This window comes from Trichosurus vulpecula, chromosome 8 (genome assembly GCF_011100635.1).
Source record: "Trichosurus vulpecula isolate mTriVul1 chromosome 8, mTriVul1.pri, whole genome shotgun sequence".
In the NCBI taxonomy this organism is placed as follows: Eukaryota; Metazoa; Chordata; class Mammalia; order Diprotodontia; family Phalangeridae; genus Trichosurus; species Trichosurus vulpecula.
The window spans coordinates 234,207,678-234,227,701 of record NC_050580.1 but is presented as its reverse complement, the minus strand read 5'-3'; the positions used below and the strand labels follow the sequence as shown (position 1 = coordinate 234,227,701).

Sequence of the window (20,024 nt, the reverse complement as noted above, 5' to 3'; positions counted from 1 at the left end):
CCAGGCCGCCTCACGCTGAAGCGGGCGAGGAGAGAGGGTCTGTCTCTGGGCCTGGAGAGAACGGAGGAAGGATGTGCCCGGCAGCGGTGGGAGTAGGCCTGGCTGAGTCCGGGCTTCGCCTCCGTCGGGGCCGCTGCAGGGCGAAGGCTCCAGGGATTGCAGTATCAGGGCCTGAGCTGGCCGTCGGGGACGGCGTCCTGTGCTCTAAGAAGCCTCCGCAACCGAGACCAAAGCCCCCGGGGCAGGCCGTGGGGTGGGTCCTGTTGGCCGCAGTCACCACGCTGGCCTTCGCCACTCGCTTCCACCGGTTGCACGAGCCGGCTCACGTCTGGTGAGAGGCCAGGGCGCCATGGCAACGGGGAGGGGACGAGTAGTTATCTGATTGGCTGAGCAGGCCAAGGGGGCGGGGCGTGATTGGAGGTTAGGCCTGCCAGGGAAAGGGTGGTTCAGCCTCAGTATGCAAAAACTTTTCACCTGTTGAATGAATGGATTTTGAAGGGCTGAGAGACTAGCCCTGAACCCGGCTTGTTTTATCAGTACAGGATTTATTACGTAGGGAAAGAATAATTCTGTGTTTCCATAATATTTTTAAAAAGTGCTTTGAGATCCCTCCTCCCCCATTTAACCATCATTACAGAAATCATTTAATGCATTTAGGATTTCTTCGCTGCCTTCTATGTGCAGTGAATTTAGCCTAATGATATCGGGGAAGGCGTTGGGACCACTGTTCTCACCGTACCCACACTAGTAATATCCTAAATTTTTAGGCAGCAGCAGCAAAGAGATATTTTTTGCCCTTGTTCCCACGTCAAAGGGAGATGATTATGTTTCTGGGAAACCAGGTCTGGAATTGCCCTGTAGGAATAGGTTGTTCTTTATTCTCTTCTTAAACATTTAGTTTGAGAGGACTGAGCTGAGAAGGCATAGCAGTCTGTAGCCTACTTTGACAGAAGGCTAAAAAAATTGGCCTTCGGTTTGAGAGACTTTAGTGCAACTTTTAACTGACAAATGTATCAAATTGCAACTTGGTTATTATAACAACCATGTAACAGTGTGAAAGATGGAGCAGGAGAGGGTAACTGTGGCAAAGAACAGGTGTAATGAACAGTTCTGTAAGTATGGGTTCGGGAATACCCCTCTGTTTATTTGCTAAAGATGTAGTAATTGTAGTGTAGTCCTAAAGATATTTGCAACCTGGAACACCCCTGGTTTATGAGAAATAAAAACGTTTTATAGCTTATGTTTATGCTTACAGAAGCTGAATTAGGAGTGGAAAATCACTAGAAAACTATCTCATACCACCACCACCACCACCTTCCCCTGAGCTTCAGGGGAGACTGAGAGGAAGTAAGAGCTGAAAAGTAGAATTGTCAGTGACGTGATTTATGCTTAGCAGGTTTAAGGTATGATTACAGGAGCTGGGGAGTTTGCTATTACTAAGTCATCTTTTTCTTTTATTTTTGCTCCAGTTGGGATGAAACTCACTTTGGAAAAATGGGAAGTTACTATATCAATCGAACCTTTTTCTTTGATGTTCACCCACCTCTGGGGAAGGTGAGGAGCTCTGTTTTTTTCCTATGTGGGCTGGGAACTCTATAACGGCTAGTTGTATGGTTGGTTGGCTAGCTGGGGTAGGTATCATGTCACATACAGTACCCAAATTACAAACAGCCAGCTAGGAAAACCCTCTCTTTATCTTCTCCATGGCCCCCAACCTCTTTCCCACCCTGAGCTGTAGCTCCCAAGGCATTATGGAAAAAAAACAAAAACAAAACTTGCTTTCTGAGAATCTGTGGGTTTGGGGTTTTTTTTCTGCTTTAAAATAGAAAAAAGAATTTATGAAATGCTGGAATAATTAGGGGTTGGACCTTGAATCAAGGCTGACTTGCCAAGATAGTTAGTACTCTTCCTACTCAAAAATATATTCCCCACATAAAACCCTGGTGTTTTTCACTTCATTCACTTTGTCATACTACCCTAAAATTCTGCCATCTAGAGAACCATTTGGGTTTCCATGACTCTGTTCATAAAATTGCAAACAAGTATGTGCGGGCTAAGGGTTTTGTGTAAATTAGTGTAGTCAGATTTCCTTTTCCCAATAGCTAGCTGATCTAGGTATACTGAGATAATGGAAGTTTTGATTTGAGTGGAGGAAAAGGGAAGGTAGGTTTGAATCTTGTACTGCTTTTGGTTAGGATTGTGGGAAGCTTAAATGTGGTGTACAAAGGAGACTCTAGAACAATATGGGGGGAGGGGTAAGAGAGAAGAGAGTAAGCATTTATTAAGCACCTACGATGTGCCAGGTGTGGTGCTAAGCTTTTTGTAAGTAATATCTCATTTGATCATAAGGGCCTAGAGGAACATGGTGGTGGTGGTGTTAGCCTGAAAGTAGATGGCTTTAGGAGGTGGGAGTTTGCCAAAGATATACTTTCAAAATTTTGTTTTGAGCAGGATTGTAACTAGAGTGGGGCCAGCACTGTATCTTCGAACTACTGATTTTCTCCTTGCATTCCTTCTGCTGCGAGAAACGACAGAGATGACCACTTAGCAAGAATAGAGTAGGACATTTGCAAATGGTGGCAGACTGGGGTGAGCTCTTCCCTTGGCCTCCCCTAAACCCAGAGAAGTCATGACACCATATTGCTCCTGACTGAAAGTGTGGCTTTGGGAGCTTGGCTCAGGCTCAGAAATTCCTGGTAGGGCTGCCCCTGCTCCTCCTTTCTCTTATACTCTGTTCCCCAGGAATCAGAACCAGGTAGCTACAGTGGCTTTATCATTGATTAGTCTTTTGTGGCTAGGCCTGGGAACCTAATCACTGTTTAGAACAATGTTTCTAGGGGAATGACATCACAGTTCCTGATTTAGTTAGAAACTTTTGTAACGCTACAGTGGGTATGTAAACGATTCCACCTTTACTTTTTTTGTACCCCTTTTGGCACTTAGCAGAGGAATGGAGGAATGTACGTGGGTACAAAGTTAATACTGAATTAATTGCACCTTGGAATCTCTTGCTGCAAAGCCTTTCAGATTCAGATTGCATAATTCTTGCCCTTAAACTGGGATTCAGACCTAAATACCTTTTCAAAGTTTTTTCTCTTCAGAATTTACTTTAATGGATTTACGAGCACTCCCACCAATATTTTGTATTCCTCCAATCCACATCTTCCCATCTTATGTGATCTTTGCTGGGCTCATAAATCCGGGGTGGGGGGGGTCCTATACAGTGTTTTAGGACCTTCCTCAAGGTCCCTTAACTGAAGAAGAGTCACACAGTACTTTACCACCTATCGGGAATCCTTTTTTTTTTTTTTGTGGAATCAATCTTTTTTTTTTTATTTAGTTTTCAGCATTGATTTTCACAAGAGTTTGAATTACAAATTTTCTCCCCATTTCTACCCCCCCCCCACTCCAAGATGGCATATATTCTGGTTGCTCTGTTCCCCAGTCAGCCCTCCCTTCTGTCACCCCACTCCCCTCCCATCCCCTTTTCCCTTCCTTTCTTGTAGGGCAAGATAAATTTCTACGCCCCGTTGCCTGTGTATCTTATTTTCTAGTTGCATGCAAAAACTTTTTTTTTTTTGTTTTTGAATATCTGTTTTTAAAACTTTGAGTTCCAAATTCTCTCCCCTCTTCCCTTCCCACCCACCCTCCCTAAGAAGTCAAGCAATTCAACATAGGCCACATGTGTATCATTATGTATAACCCTTCCACAATACTCATGTTGTGAAAGACTAACTATATTTTGCTCCTTTCTAACCTATCCCGCTTTATTGAATTTTCTCCCTTGACCCTGTCCCCTTTCCAAAGTGTTTGTTTTTGATTACCTCCACCCCCATCTGCCCTTCCTTCTATCATTTCCCCCCCCTTTTTTTTTATCTTCTTCCTCCTTTTTTCCTGTGGGGTGAGATACCCAAATGAATATGTATGGTATTCCCTCCTCAGGTCAAATTTGATGAGAGCAAGATTCACTCACTCCCCCTTACCTGCCTTCTCTTCTCTTCCTACAGAACTGCTTTTTCTTGCCACTTTTATGCGAGATAATTTACCCCATTCTATCTCTCCCTATCTCCTTCTCTCAATATATTCGTCTCTCATCCCTTAATTTGACTTTATTTCTTTTAGATGTCTTCCCTTCATCTTCAACTCACCCTGTGCCCGCTCTCTCTCTCTCTCTCTCTCTCTCTCTCTCTCTCTCTCTATATATATATATACGCACACACATACATATATGTATATATACATACACACTCATGTATACATATATATACAAAGATATATATATACACATATACACCCACACATATATATGTATATATATGTATATATATATGTGTATATCTATCTATCTATCTATCTATCTATATATATGCATATTCCCTTCAGCTACCCTAATACTGAGGTCTCATGAATCATACACATCATCTTTCCATGTAGGAATGTAAACAAAACAGTTCAACTTTAGTAAGTCCCTTGCAATTTCTTTTTCTTGTTCTTTTTCTTGATTACCTTTTCATGCTTCTCTTGATTCTTGTGTTTGAAAGTCAAGTTTTCTATTCAGCTCTGGTCTTTTCACTGAGAAAGCTTGAAAGTCCTCTATTTTATTGAAAGTCCATATTTTGCCTTGGAGCATGATACTCAGTTTTGCTGGGTAGGTGATTCTTGGTTTTAATCCTAGCTCCATTGACCTCCGGAATATCGTATTCCAAGCCCTTCGATCTCTTAATGTAGAAGCTGCTAGATTTTTGGTTATTCTGATTGTGTTTCCACAATATTCAAATTGTTTCTTTCTGGCTGCTTGCAGTATTTTCTCCTTGATCTGGGAGCTCTGGAATTTGGCGACAATATTCCTAGGAGATTTCTTTTTGGGATCTATTTGAGGAGACGATCTGTGGATTCTTTCAATTTCTATTTTGCCCTGTGGCTCTAGAATATCAGGGCAGTTCTCCTTGATAATTTCTTGAAAGATGATATCTAGGCTCTTTTTTTGATCATGGCTTTCAGGTAGTCCAATAATTTTTAAATGATCTCTCCTGGATCTGTTCTCCAGGTCAGTGGTTTTTCCAATGAGATATTTGACACTGTCTTCCATTTTTTCATTCCTTTGGTTCTGTTTTATAATATCTTGATTTCTCATAAAGTCACTACCTTCCACTTGCTCCAGTCTAATTTTTAAGGTAGTATTTTCTTCAGTGGTCTTTTGGACCTCCTTTTCCATTTGGGTAATTCTGCCTTTCAAGGCATTCTTCTCCTCATTGGCTTTTTGGAGCTCTTTTGTCATTTGAGTTAATCTATTTTTTAAGGTGTTGTTTTCTTCAGTGTATTTTTCAGTATTTTTTTGGGTCTCCTTTAGCAAGTCATTGACTTGTTTTTCATGGTTTTCTCTCATCCTTCTCATTTCTCTTCCCAATTTTTCCTCTACTTCTCTAACTTGCTTTTCCAAATCCTTTTTGAGCTCTTGCATGGCCTGAGACCAGTTCATGTTTTCTTGGAGGCATTTGTTGTAGGCTCTTTGACTTTGTTGACTTCTTCTGGCTGTATGTTTTGGTCTTCTTTGTCACCAAAGAAAGATTCCAGAGTCTGAGACTGAATCTGGGTGCGTTTTCACTGCCTGGCCATATTCCCAGCCAACTAACTTGACCCTTGAGTTTTTCAGTGGGATACAACTGCTTGTAGAGTTAAGAGAACTATGTTCCAAGCCTGGGGGGATGTGCCAGCTGTGCCACACCAGCACTGCTCCTTCCCCAAGAACCCCCAACCCAGACTGGACTTAGATCTTCAGCAGGCTCTTCACTCCTGCTCTGATCAGCCACTTAATTCCTCCCACCAGGTGGGCCTGGGGTTGGAAGCAACTGCAACTGTAGTTCTGTAGCTGCCCTACCTCCTCTGCCTCCGGGGCGGTGGCCGAACTGCGAACTCCTTTATAACTGTCCCCAGCAGCTTTTCCCACTAACCTTCTCTGTTGTCTTTGGTGTTTGTGGGTTGAAAAGTCTGGTAACTGCTGCAGCTCACTAATTCAGGGCGCTAGGGCCCGCTCTGCCCAGCTCCTGGTCTGGTTGGTCCACGCCGTCCACGCTCCGTTCCCAGCTCCGTATGGGATAGACCTCACCCAGAGACCATCCAGGCTGTCCTGGGCTGGAGCCCTGCTTCCCTCTGCTATTTTGTGGGTTCTGCAGTTCTAGAATTGGTTCAGAGCCATTTTTTATAGGTTTTTGGAGGGGCTTGGCGGGGAGCTCATGCTAGTCCCTGCTTTCCAGCCGCTATCTTGGCCAGGAATCCTTCTTTTATCAGACACTGCCTGTGCATCGTCTATGACAATTGGTAATACTTTTGTGGCAAGCATATGCCAAACTTGTTACAGTTACTTCTGAAAAACAAAACTTCTGAAAATCACTTTCCAGACAAAAAGGCCTTTGCTTTACAAAGCTGCATGAGAAGATGGTACTCCTAATTAGATCTGTGAGCAGAGGGAGCTCTTTTGTTTTGGATGAAATACTCTGAGCAGTGTATACTCTGGCAGTATTTCTGGGAGTTGTTTTTAAAGCAGCCAGTCATTACTCTGTATTCTATTTCCAATATAGGTTGTTTCAGGCCCTGGGTACCCTGTTAGACTGAATAGTCCAGTGGCTTTTTTTTTGTCTGCTATAGATGCTCCAGACTTATACTTTAGCGGTTTTCTGGTGTATATCTATAAAGGAGGATTTTATATTATCCCTTACAGGGGAGATATAAAAATCAGCATAAGAGGCTGATGACCTCTAATGGCCTTTCCAGCTCTAAATCCTCTAATCTTATGGCAGAGTAAACACTTCGGTGTGGTAAACAGGATACTGATTACATCTGTAGACAGAGGTCCTGGATTCAGTCCCGGCTTATTTTATTCCACCTGTGCTGAGTCACAATTTCCTCATCTCTAACATAAGTGGTTTAGATTACATGATTTGAGGCCTCTTTCAGCTCTAAATTCTATGATCCTCTAATCTCTTAAGAATTTATAATTCACAATCCCAATTTATAGCTAATTTGCTTAGGTTTGAAAAATCACTTCTTCATCTTTTGAGTTTTTCAGGAATAATTATCTTGGGATATTGAGCTTATAAGTTCTTTTCTTTAGGAATTAGTCTCTAAGTAATTAATAGCTTTTCATTTTACATTACTTTATTTTCCAAATTTATCTTCTCCTCAGAGAGCCATCCCTTGTAACAAAGAATTAAGCATTTCTTTTCAATGAGCTATTTTTCTTCTTTCCCGTTGTGGTGCTCGTTCTGCATTTACCTTCTCCCTTCCCTCTTTTTCACCTAACTTGCTCAGCTTCCTCTCTCTCTCTCTCTCTCTCTCTCTCTCTCTCTCTCTCTCTCTCTCTCTCTCTCTCTCTCTCCTTTCTGCCTTTTTTTTTTCATATTTCAGAATCTCTCTTCCCTTTCCTAGGACCAAGCTGGAAGAAATGTTCAGGCAGAAAATAGAATGTGCCATCGTCTTCCCCCAGTGTGATCATTTCTGATTTTACAACGAATTAAATAAGGCTGCATGAGAAGCAACTCATTATCCTAGCTCATCAGATTTTCCCATTTCCCTCTCACATATCTACTGCTTTCAAATGTGTGGTCTTTATAGATCCTGGGAACTCAATCCAGCTCTGAAAGCCCCAGCCCCATCCCATTTCCTAGGAATAGAGAACTTTTGTTTCATGCAGTGCACTTTCCAGACAAAAGGGCCTTTGCTTTAAAAAAGCTGCATGAGAAGATGGTGTTACTAATTAGATCTGTGAGCAGAGGGAGCTCTAAAACTGTGGGTACAGCTGGAACAGAGTTTGATGGGGGAGGTTTGGGAAGACAAGAGTGCATTTTACTACCTTAAATTCTCTCTGTTTACTTCTTAATTGTCCCTTTCCCCCCTCACCAGATGCTTATAGGACTTGCTGGTTACCTGAGTGGTTATGATGGCACCTTTCCTTTCCAGAAACCTGGGGACAAATACGAACATCACAATTACATTGGGATGAGAGGGGTAAGGTTTTTTTGGTTAATGAGACCCAAATGACTTAAGCTTCATCTGTTGTTAAAGCCTGCACTCTCACCCAAGGACAATCGGGGACTTCAGATATTTGAGAAACTTTGATATGGAAGAGTAGGATCGAAACTGTTGCATTTTGCCCCAGATAGTAGAAGGTAGAAATGAGAAGGAGGTGGATTTGGGCTCAGTAAAGAAGGAAAGTAAAGAGGTAAAGACCACCTCCTTATTAGAGCTGTCCGTTGCCTTTTTAGGTAATGAGTTCCCCACTCTGGAAGAATGTAAACAGAGGCTGTATGATAAATATCAGGGATGTTGTAGAGGGGATTTAGGCTTCAGAAAAGGGCTTTGCTAAATGACCTGCAAGATTCTTTCTGAATCTGATTCTATGCATGCATAGAATGCATTCTATGATTCAATTGCATTTATACAAATCCTTTTCTTTGAGGATTTTAAAATATTTTAGAGACACTCAATGGTGTATTTAATTCTTTCTGCATCCTTGCTCTGGGCTAATTATCATATGTGTGTTCTTATGTTTTACTGTATAAAGCAATAGAGACAATCCCTTGCCTTTGGGGATCTTATTTTTAAAACAATTTTTAGTCTCCCTATTGTGTTTAATGCCATGTGGCACAGAAAGTTATATTTGAGCCTTATCTGGGAAGAATAGGTGTTTGAATTAAGTAAGAAGACGAAATATCTTTATCTATTTCCATTGTACCTGGCATGTAGTAGGCACTTTGTTGTATCTAATTCTTTGTGACCCCATTTGGGGTTTTCTTGGCAAAGATACTGGAGTGGTTTGCCATTTCCTTCTCTAACTCATTTTAAAGATGAGAAAACTGAGACAAACAGGGTTAAGTGGCTTGCCCAGGGTCACACAGCTAGTAAGTGTCTGAGGCCAGATTTGAATTCATGAAGATGAGTCTTCCTAACTCAAAGCCCAGTGCGCTAACCATTATGCCATCTAGCGACCCCGAGTGGGCACTTAATAAATGTTTATTGATAGATTGATTTTTCACATTAAAGTCATGTGTGGAAACATTCCTTTCAGTTTTCAAAAGTATTACTGCATTTATTGCAAGAGTCATTTCCCTAGTTTCCTAATGTTCCAGTCCTCTGAAATGGATTTTTCCTATAGAGGAAAGGTTATTTTGGGAGGAGAAAAGTAGAAACCAAATGCAGATGTAGACATTTAAAGCAGTTATTCTCTAAAGCCTATACCCTCTCTTGAATTGATATAAGAGGACCAGTGTAAATGCCTGTTTTTGATATATGTGCTGGAAATGTAAGGTTTTGGGTTTTTTTTTTTTGAGGGGAGGACGTGAGTTTTTTGAGACCTTGTGACTTTTAGGAACCTCAGAAGGGATGTTATCATGACCTTTACGCATCCTCAAGCCATTGATGGGAAAACTGGGGACCCATTTGACCCGGCCAGTCAGTAGTAGAGCTAAAAGCACCACTGAACTCTTCTGACCCTGTCCAGTGCTTTATTCAGTTCATTGGACACGGTTGTGTTCAGAGTAGGTACTCCATAAAGATATATTGACGTATTGATTTTACTCTTCCTTACATTATTATACCACCTGCTACTTGTCCAGATGGAAAAGAGAGCATGCCTTCAAAGTTAGTGTTTCCTAATGCTAACCAGAGAAGTTTTGCTAAGACATGAATGTCAATCAAGCAGGTGTGAGGGGGCCTCTGGTGTAGGAGAGGACTAGATTTGGAGTCAGAACATCTGGGTTTGAATCATAGCTCCCATATTTACCAGTAGTATGACCCTGGGACAGTTATTTCTTTTACCCTCAGTCTCCTCATTTGCAAAATGGCATACAATACTTGTAACTATCTCTCTCACACGTGTGATGAGGCAATAATGTTAGTGATTAATACTTTGTATATTTTACTGACAATTCATTTCTTGTTCCTCCTCATTTTTCCTCTCACCTGACAGTTCTGTGCTTTCCTGGGTTCCTGGTTGATTCCTTTTGCCTACCTCACCGTGCTAGAACTGTCTAGGTCCCGGCCAGCAGCCTTGCTAACTGCTGCCCTACTCACCTTTGGTAAGTTGCTTCTTCAAGTTAAAAGGCGATAGTTTTCAGATCTGCCAGTATTAAGATTAGTTTGTGCTGCCATAGGAACACATTGGCTGACTATTTTGAAGTGACTCAGAAATAATTGAGTGTTAGAAACAACAGGCTTGGAAATATCCATTTTTTTTTCCTAGATGACAAATTTGTTTGTTATACATTTTGTTTTGGAATAACAGATACAACCCATAACAGATACTACTCATTTCCCCCACAAAGTACATTTTTTGAGAACAATTATCTAATAGAATAATTGTAGTGATAATGTATGCCAATTTGCATTTTTGTGCCTTACCGATTTATAAAAAATAAAGGAAAGACGTCTGCTTTAATTTTAATCATTTGATACCAACATTGCTTGTTGTCTTTGCACTTTTGTTACCTTTTAGTGTTGTCTTTTTTTTTTTAGAGTTTATTGATGGTTTTTGTTAGTGTTGCATTTGTTTATATCATTGTAGTCATTGTGCATATTGGTTTGTTTTTTGGCTTTGCTTTCTTTCCTTTATATCACTTCATACAAGTCTGCCTCTGCTTCTTTGAGATTTTTATATTCCTTATACCACAATAGTAGTCCTTTACCTTACTATGTCACAATTTGTTCTGCCGTGCTCTGATTATTGGCAAATATTTTGCTCCTAGTTACTTATTACCAATAATACTTTTGTACGTGAGAATCTTTTCTTGCTGTCATTAACCTCGATGAGGCTATAAACCTAGTAGTGGGACCTTATTACTTTTTCTTGCATAATTCAAATTATTTCCCTGAATGGTCGGATCTGTTCATCTCCACCAGCAGTGAATTAGCATCCTTATTTTTCCACATCCCCTCACACATTGAATTATCCTATCCTTTCCAATTTAATGAGTGTGAGGTGACACCTTAGAGTATTAATTATTTTGTAATTTTGAGTCTCCTAATTATTAGTGATTTTGATAGTTTTTCAGATGGTTATTGATAGTTCATATTTCTTCTATTCAAAAATGTTCATATCCGCTGGCAAAATATCTGTAAGGAATGAATGATCTTATAGATTTGTATCAATTCCTCTAAATTTTGCATGTCAGATTTTTTATCATAGATATTTAACACAATGGTCTTTTCCTGTTCATGATCGCCTGTTTCTAGCTGCCTTTATTTGTGCAAAATCTTTTAAATTTCATGTAACGAAAGTTGTCTATTTTGTCTTTTATAATATTCTCCCCATGTCCGGTTATGGATTCTTTCCTAATCTATAGTAATGGAAAAATACAGATTTCCTTTCTCCTAATTCTTTTGTGATGTGACTTCTTATGTTTAGATATTTTTATCAAACATTTACAGTTTATTTTGGTATAGACTGTAAGATGTTGCTCTAAATCTCTTCTCTGCCAGACTATTTGCCATTTTTCCTAGAAGTTTTTACTGAATAAAAAGTCCCTTCCCCAGTAGTTTTTGAGTTTATTGAATGTGTCTACTGCTTTATGTTTATGTATTTTTTTATCCACTAGTAGGTGGCTTTAATTTTGGGGAGGGGGCCTGGATCTATGATTTCATTGGCATAGGGAATTCCCAGTGAAGAAAGTGAGTAAAATGCAAAGAATACTGGCGTTGGAGTGAAAGGTGCTGGTTTCAAATCCTAGTTTTGCCATTTATGGCCTGTGTGCTGTTTGGCAAGTCAACCTGTCTGAGCCTCAGTGTCTTGAGGAGGTTGAACTCCCCTTGGCACAGAGTGCCTCACATTGTATGGTCCCTGTTCTTGGACCACTCTGATTCCTTGTTTCTCTGGCTTCCTTCAAGACTCAGCTCAAATCTCACCTTCTGCAGGTGGTGCCTTTCAGCTCTAAGTCTATAGTTCTGAACATTCTTAAGCAGTTCACTTTTTTTTTTGGAGAGGGGAAGGCAGGGCAGTTGGGGTAAAGTGACTTGCCCAAGGTCACACAGTTAGTAAGTGTGTCAGGTGTCTGAGGCTGGATTTGTACTCAGGTCCTCCTGACTCCAGTGTCGGTGCTTTACTCACTGTGCCACCTAATTTCCCCAAGCAGTTCACTTTTTGAAGAAAGAAGACAAGGCTTACTCAGCTGTTTTGAAGATTGTTTTGTTTGTTATGAACTCTATTATGGTGTAAGGTCATGGTGCCGGAGACTCCCAGGTTCATAGTAAACAGATGGTGGGTTTCTCCTTTCCATTCTTTATAAAAAAAACTTCCTTTCCATTGATCATGGCGCTAAGTGTGAAGGGTACAAAGAAAGGCAAAAGATGGTCCCTGTTCTCAAGTAACTCACATTCAAATGAGGGAGACAGGTAAACGTACTGAATAAATGGAGAGCAGTCTCAGACGGAAGGCACTAGTGCTGGGGTGGCTTGGGAAAGGCTGCCTGCAGAAGGTGAGACATGAGCCGAGTCCTGAAGAAGCCAGGGGACCTGAGAGTCAGAGATAAGGCGGGAGAGTGTGTCAGGCATGGGGGATGGCCCGTGCAAGGTACAGAGGGAGTTAGGAGCTGGACTGTACTGTTCCAGGAGCATCAGCAAGCAGGCCAATGTGATTAGAGGCTAGATTGTGTGGAGGGGAGTAAAGTGGATGAAGATTGGAAGAGGGAAGGGAATGAGCATTTATTAAGTACCTGCTGTGTCCCAGCTTGCTAAATACTTCACAGATATCATCTCATTTGATCCTTACAACCCTGGAAGGTACGTGATACTGTTATCTTCCTTTTACTGTTGAGAAAACTGTGGCAGCCAGAGGTTAAGTGACTTACTCAGGGTTACATAACTAGTAAATGCCTGAGGCTGGATTTGAACTCAGGCTTCCTGACTCCAGGTCCAGCACACTACCCTCTGTGCTACTGAGCTGCCTAGGGAAAGGTAGGAAAGGGCCAGATTATTAAGGGCTTTAAATATCAGAAAGAAGGTTTTATATTTGACCCTGCAAGTAATAGGGAGCCACTGAAGTTTATCGAGTAGGGGGATTGACATGGTTAGATCTGGGCTTTAGGAAAAGCGCTTTGGCAGCTGAGTGGAGCATGGATCAGAGTGGGCAGCGGAAGTGATCAGGTCAGAGTTGTCAGGCCTCTGCTCTACGGCCTTGCAGAATTCTGTTTTCGATTTAAGGAAATTGCAGATTTTGTCAGTGCTGATGTACACCCAATTTTAGTAAATGATGGAGTATTTCCAGTGGCCAGAGCATAGTTATTGAAACAAGATTCTTTGCTGTGCCCAGGACGACAGACTGGGTGTGTTCACGTTTCACACCTTGTGGCCCTGGTCATTTGAAGTGTGAAGACATAGCGGCACATTGACAGGTGCCATCGTGTTATGGAATGAGTGCTGGAATTGATCTCAGGAGGTACCTGAATTAAAAAACAAACAAACCTGGTCTGGATGCTTACTGATTGTGCGATCTGGGCAAGTCCCTTAATCTCCCTGAGCCTCAGTTTCCACATCTGTAAAATGGAGATGATGACGTTTGCAATTCCTGCCTCATGGGGTTGTGGTGAGAATAGCACTTTGCAGACCTTTTGTGTATAGAAGTTAATTTCTCTTATCTTTGTCCGTCCATTCCATATACTTGGACATAACTAAACTAGAAGTGAATTAAATTTAGGGAAAATAGTTTTGCCTGTTGGGTTTTTTGGAACTCAGGCCTCACCATTTACTTTTTCACTTTTGTCTCTGTATCCTCGGCCTAGCAAGGGGCCTGACACATAGTAGGTGCTTGAGAAATGATTATTGATAGGTTGATCAGCATTCAGGTGTTTTGGCTCTTGGGCTCGTCTCTGAATCTGATCCACTTTTCCTGAAGGGGTTGAACTGTTTTTCAGACACTGGCTGCCTTACTTTGTCACAGTACATACTTCTGGATCCCATCCTCATGTTCTTCATCATGGCTGCAATGCTGAGCATGGTCAAATATAACTCCTGCGCAGACAGGTAAGCGAAATCTTTGGGTAGATGGGGTTTTAAGATGCTTGGCCATTTTGTTCTTTGGAGTTTCTCTCATCAAGAAAAATGCGTATGGGTGAAAGCTTCTTTGCCTGCCACCTTACATCTCTGTCCTTAGTGGCTGGATCACTTCCCATCCCACCAGGGAGCCACATGATAAATGTTTGAACATATTTAATTCAGTGCAGTAAATGTAGTTTGTACTTAAGAGGTTCATACTACTGCAAAAATTCTTGAGGGGCTTGGACAGTTCTAGAGCCCATCTAGAAATTCTAATGTTCTTCTCAGACAGGTCTTTGGCTTCCCTTTCAGTCTGGATATAGCAAGAAGGTGCCTAATCATCCATCTTATTCAGGACAAACAAAAGGCTAGTACCTGGGTTTTTTAGGCTCATTATTGAGAAGCAATTTTGCTCATTTTCAATCTTGCTCATTTTCAAGCCAGTAAAGCTAATCAAATCTGAATAAATTTGTATCAGCCAGCTCTGGCCTCTTTAAATTTCTCAGATGTTCTGTATCCAGAGGGCTTTCCTGAATTTTCTTTGATTTCTAGCTGAGTGGGCATTGATGAAAAGTAGATTTCAGTTGAACATAGTGTAGCTTTTCTGTGCTACAGAAAATACTAAATTTTTATAAAATTATAGAATTTTTAAGAGCTGGAAGGAACCTTAGAGGAATCTTAAGTTTAACTCCTTGGGTGTACAGCAGATAGAGTTCTGGGCCTGGAGTCAGAAAGACTCATCTTCATGAATTCAAATCTGGCCTCAGATACTAGCTGGGTGACCCTAGGCAAGTCACTTAACTCTGTTTGCCTCAGTTTCCTCATCTGTAAAGTGAGCTGGAGAAGGAATGGCAAGTCACTCCAGTATCTTTGCCAAGAACACCCCAAATAGGGTCCTGAAGAATCAGACACAACTGAAAAACGACTGAACAAATCCAACACCTTATGTTGCAGAGGAGGAGACTTTTATCTTTTCCCCCACTGTTCTTTGCTACAAGGGAATATCCTCTTCTGTTGGTTTTGCAGGCCCTTCTCTGCCTCTTGGTGGTTCTGGCTCAGTCTGACAGGAGTCAGTCTTGCTGGTGCTTTAGGTGTCAAGTTTGTTGGTCTCTTTATTGTCCTTCATGTAGGATTGAATACAATTTCAGACCTTTGGCAGCTGCTGGGAGACCTTAATCTGACAATGGTGAGCAAACAGTGTTTTTGTAAAACTTTTGTCAAGTATTTGTTAAGTTCATAAAAACAAACAAACAAATCCAAGCCCCCTCTGGAACCACACTGTATTTAACTGTTACCTCTGCAACTTTTGGATGCTTATATATTGATGAGAATATTGGGATGACCTGTGTATTTTTTCTTGGTGAGTTCTTCCTCACTTGGTGCGGATTTCATCAAATACATTGATCTTTGTTTTGCAGATAACACTGGGGAAACACTTGGCAGCCCGGATCTTGTGCCTCATTGTGTTTCCTCTCATTCTCTATACTACCCTATTTGCAGTTCACTTCATCATATTGAATAGAAGGTAGTGCTGGATTCTCCACCTTTCTCTTGTCTCTAAACCTATCTTTAAAGCCCTGCACTCATGGTTTTGTTGTTATTTGAGATAGATGATCCACCGGCCAGAGAACAGCATGGTGGGTGTCTTGGTGTGTATGGGAAGAGGAGTGTGAAGCAGAGTAGTCTTACCTTGTCTTTTTTCTATTCTGTTGCCTGTGTTACTCCTGGGATCACCTGAATCAGGTGAAATCAAGTCTTACTTAATAGGATGGGGAAGTCACAGTTCTCTGTACGTACTTCTTAAAAACTGCTAAGTGAGGTGATTCCTGATGCTATTGACAAGTCATAGTCTCTAGCACCACCTGATTTTCCCCCTTGTGTCTTATGGCTATCACATCTCCATCTTTTCTTCCAGTGGCCCTGGAGACGGCTTTTTCAGTTCTGCCTTCCAGTCTCGGCTTTTGGGGAACAATCTTCACAATGCTTCCATTCCAGAACGTGAGCATACTTGGGTCCTTAGAAATGGCTTCTTTGAAACTATCCACTGTCCAGGCTGGGTCAGTGTTGGGAATTCCTAGGAGCTGGACTGGAAAAGTCTGTATTGTGCCAGATTGATCTACCAAGGGTTTCAGGGTTCTTGGTGGGGGCGGATGGGGAGGAAGACTCTGAGGAACCTGGGAGGATGACTTAAAGGATTAAGCTGGGCAGAGGAAACTCGGAAGACTTCTTCAATGATAAGATTTCTTAGACTAGAAAATGGATTTTCCCCTCTCACATTGCCCTTCAATGTAAATTTCAGATCAGGTATCATGGGCGGTCAGTGGAGGGGGTGATCAGTTGAGTCAAATGTTGGCGTACTGTGATTAGGCTGATGAGAGAACTGAGACAAGGCAAATGAGTCTTTGGTGATCTTTAAGTTGCCACTTTTACTAGAACAGTGGACATGATCTGCAGAGATTTGAGGCATAGGTAAGTGGTGAGAAAATGGAGGCAGCCAGACTGTTCTTTCTAGAAAAAAGAAGGAAAATGAGAGATAGAAGGAAGAATAGGGGGCAGGTAAAGACTCTTGTTTTTAGGTATAGTGGAGAAATGAACCTGCCTTTAAACAAAAGGGAAAGAGTCAGTAGAGACTGAAGATGTCAGAAAGAAGGAGAAAAGTGGAGAAGTTAGGTCATGGGAGAGGTAGAAAGGGATAAGCTCAAAGGTACAGGTGTAAGGGTTGGCCTTTTTCTCATCCTATGAGAAGATTGTGTGGTGTCAGATTCATTTAGTTTCCTTGCTTTTGTCTTACCATTTTTTTCTTTTCACCTGAGGGTCTCTCCTAGAAGTAGATTATATATTGGTTCTCTGACATAATCTTATCCAGGGGTGGGGAACCTGCAGCCTTGAGGCCATATGTGGCCCTCTAGGTCCTCAAGCGTGGCCCTTTGAATCACTCCACAGAACAAATCTCCTTAATAAAAATAATTCCCTTAATAAAAATCCCCTTTTGTTAAGGGGATTTGTTCTGTCAAATTTGGATTCAGTTAAAGGGCCACACTTGGAAGACCTAGAGGGCCACACGTGGCTTCGAGGTTGCAGGTTCTCCACTCCTACAGGTTATACCAGGTTATAGGGTTCATAAGAAACAAAATCAAAACCAACTTCAAAATTGCCGTCCAAGTAAGCCCTGCCTTCTTTCTTCACAAAATGAACGCCTAAAGGATTAGAACTGTAGATTTAGAGCTGAAAGGAAGATACAGTTAATAGTGAAATGTGCCAACAATATGTTTGCCTTCTCTACCTGATTATTGTGTGTCTTGGTCTAGGGGAAGATTGTAGATGTTCTTTATCGGGACAATTACATTCATTCATCATGGACAGAGGATTAAGTGAGACATACCAGTGATCTTTATGTTGTCACTGAGACTGCATATACGTGACTTGCTTGTCTTCCACTGGGTTACAGCAATAGGAAACTTATTATGAGAACAAAAAGAAACTTGCTACAAGGCAAAGTTAGAGATTTTTGTAGCTTGGGACTATGTATTAATTGAAGTGCTTTAGAAATGTGCTTGTGAATATCCATTTCCCCTGCTTTTCAGACTTGGCATATGGATCTGTGATTACAGTGAAGAATCTCCGAATGGCCAGTGGGTACCTCCATTCACATTGGCACCTTTATCCAGAAGGAGTTGGTGCACGACAGCAGCAGGTGAGTGAGCCCTCGAGTGTAGGGTCCCTTGTTAGTACTACTGCTGGCCTTCCCTTATTTTGGATACCTGGGACCTCTAAGATCAGACATGCCCCAGGAATGAAAGGTATGAAAGTTATTAGAAGCTGGTATGTCCTAGGATTCAGAAATTAGTGAACAGATATTAAGTAGTACTGTTACTAGTTCTAGATAGCATGTCTTTGGATGTCTCAGAATGGCTCTCTAAAAGGATTATAGAATTAGGAGCTGGAAGAGATATGAGAGATTGTCTGGCTCAACCCCTTTATTTTATAAATAAGGAAACTGAGACCCTCAGAGGTTGAGGGACTTGTCCAAGGTCATATGAGTAGCAAGCAGACCTGAGATTAGCACTGTGACCTTCAAATCCATGGTTCTGATCCCTACATTTCATCTCTTCCCCAGTAACAGTCCTCCCCTTCCAATTTCTTCCTTTCTTGGTCAGTACAAGGTTCAGTTAGGGACTCACCATAAAACTCATGGATTATATACTCAAAATGCTGTGGTGGGAATAAGAATAGCCCTCTAGGCCTAATCTTAAACTATGGAAATGTAGATGCCGAAGTCCACTCTTGCCTTTTTTTTTCTCAAAAAGTCTGTGTGTTTGTACATGTATGTGTATGTATGTGACAGAGAGGGAGAGTGAGTGAGAGTGTTGGAAAGAATATGGAATCAGAGTTTTGAGTTCAGCCTGGGCTATTTAATACCTATGTGACCTTGGGAAAGGCACTTTGCCTTTGTAGACCTCCCTTTCTTCATCTGTGTAGTAATAGGCTGGACTAGATAATCTCTCGATCTCTGCCAGCTATGAATTCTATGGTGCCATGACTCTGATGCTTTCATTTGCATCTCTTGTTATATCATCTCCCACTGACTGGCATGCCATTAGTCATCAGTCATTAGACCCATTCTGTCATTAAAGTATATAGAGATTTTTTTGTACACCAGCATGCAAGCTGTTCTTTCCAGCTTTGTTATTCACAAATTTGATAATCATTTCATCTATGCTTTTGTCCCAGTCATTGACTAAAATGTTGAACGTGGTCAAGGACCCATTGCTGGGATGTTCAAGTATAGACCTCTTTCCATGTTGACATTAGTCAATTACAATAGATTTGGTTATTTAACCAGTTGTGATTCTAGCTAACTGTATTGTCATCCAGTCCATATCTCTTCATATTGTCCACAGTGGTACAGTGACAGACGGTGTTAGATATCATGTCTGTGTGATTCTGTTGATCTAATGAGCTTTTCAAAAAAGGCAAGTGATGTTAGTCTTGTATGACATTGTTAGCTCTTAGTAATTACCATTTCTCTTTCTAAATGTTCACAAACCATTCTCTTCATAATACATTTTGGAATGTTGCCAGGAATTGACATCAGGATAACTGACCTACAGTTTAAATGATAGACCTTTTCTCCTATTTTGAGTATCAGGATATTTGCCTGTCTCTAGTTTTGTAACCCCTTTCTTCCTCTCTCTGATTTTTCAAAGATCATTGATAATATCTCAGCAGAACTTGTTGTTCAGTTGTGTCTGACTCAACATGAACCCATGGACTTTTTCCGTGGGGTTTTCTTGGCAAAGATACTGGAGTGGTTTGTCATTTCCTCTTCCAATGTGTCTCCATTTTACTGATGAGAAACTGAGGCAGACAGGGTTAAGCGACATACCCAGAGTCACATAACTAGTAACTGTTTGAAGCTGGATCTGAACTCATTTCTTCCTGACTCCAGGCTTGGTCCTGTATCTGCTGTACCACCTCGCTGCCCCATAACTATACCTGCTACATATCAAATGTAGTTCATCTGGGCCTGGTGCCTTGAACTCATGTATTCAACTCTCTGTTCTTTTTCTATCTTATCTTTATCTCCTTTTACTGTCTTGAGTTTCTAATTCCCTACGAGCCACTTCCCCCCAAACCCTCTTGGCTGCAGATCGCTCTCCTTGGTAGAGAAAACAGAAGCAAAACAATAGTTGACTAGAGCTCTTCCTTCAGTCACCTTTTGTTGCTTTCCTAGTCATCCTAAGTTGCAGTCTGGTCTTTTCCTTTTGCCCCTAAAAAGGCCTTACCTTCATTGCAAGCTTCCACTTAATCCGGACTTTAGAAGATCTTGCTGCTCTTTGTTTGTATTGTCATTATTCTGCTCTTGCTTCTACATTCTGTACATGACATAAGAAAACCCTAAATCCAGTGCCCAGTGTAGCACCTGGTGCAGAGCTGGCCCATGATAAATGCTTGTTGAATTAGTGGATGAATTCCCTGTGTATCCAAATTAGTCTTTTTAGATA

General features: G+C 41.3%; 1 protein-coding gene across 4 annotated transcripts in view; it reads left to right on the top strand.

The window, feature by feature from the left end:
* Window positions 1–13: 13 nt before the first annotated feature.
* POMT2 (protein O-mannosyltransferase 2) overlaps window positions 14–20,024 on the top strand; it is a 74,929-nt gene continuing 54,918 nt past the window's right edge. For 3 of the 4 annotated variants that reach the window (XM_036735269.1, XM_036735271.1, XM_036735272.1), the window contains exons 1-9: window positions 18–331; window positions 1,470–1,554; window positions 7,900–8,004; window positions 9,965–10,073; window positions 13,899–14,007; window positions 15,046–15,205; window positions 15,438–15,544; window positions 15,935–16,017; window positions 17,604–17,713. In XM_036735269.1, the coding sequence (XP_036591164.1) occupies window positions 72–331; window positions 1,470–1,554; window positions 7,900–8,004; window positions 9,965–10,073; window positions 13,899–14,007; window positions 15,046–15,205; window positions 15,438–15,544; window positions 15,935–16,017; window positions 17,604–17,713 (1,128 nt within the window). In that variant the 5' untranslated portion in view covers window positions 18–71. Of the gene's footprint in view, window positions 332–1,469; window positions 1,555–7,899; window positions 8,005–9,964; window positions 10,074–13,898; window positions 14,008–15,045; window positions 15,206–15,437; window positions 15,545–15,934; window positions 16,018–17,603; window positions 17,714–20,024 lie in introns of all 4 variants that reach the window. The other variant, XM_036735270.1, reaches the window with a different exon arrangement.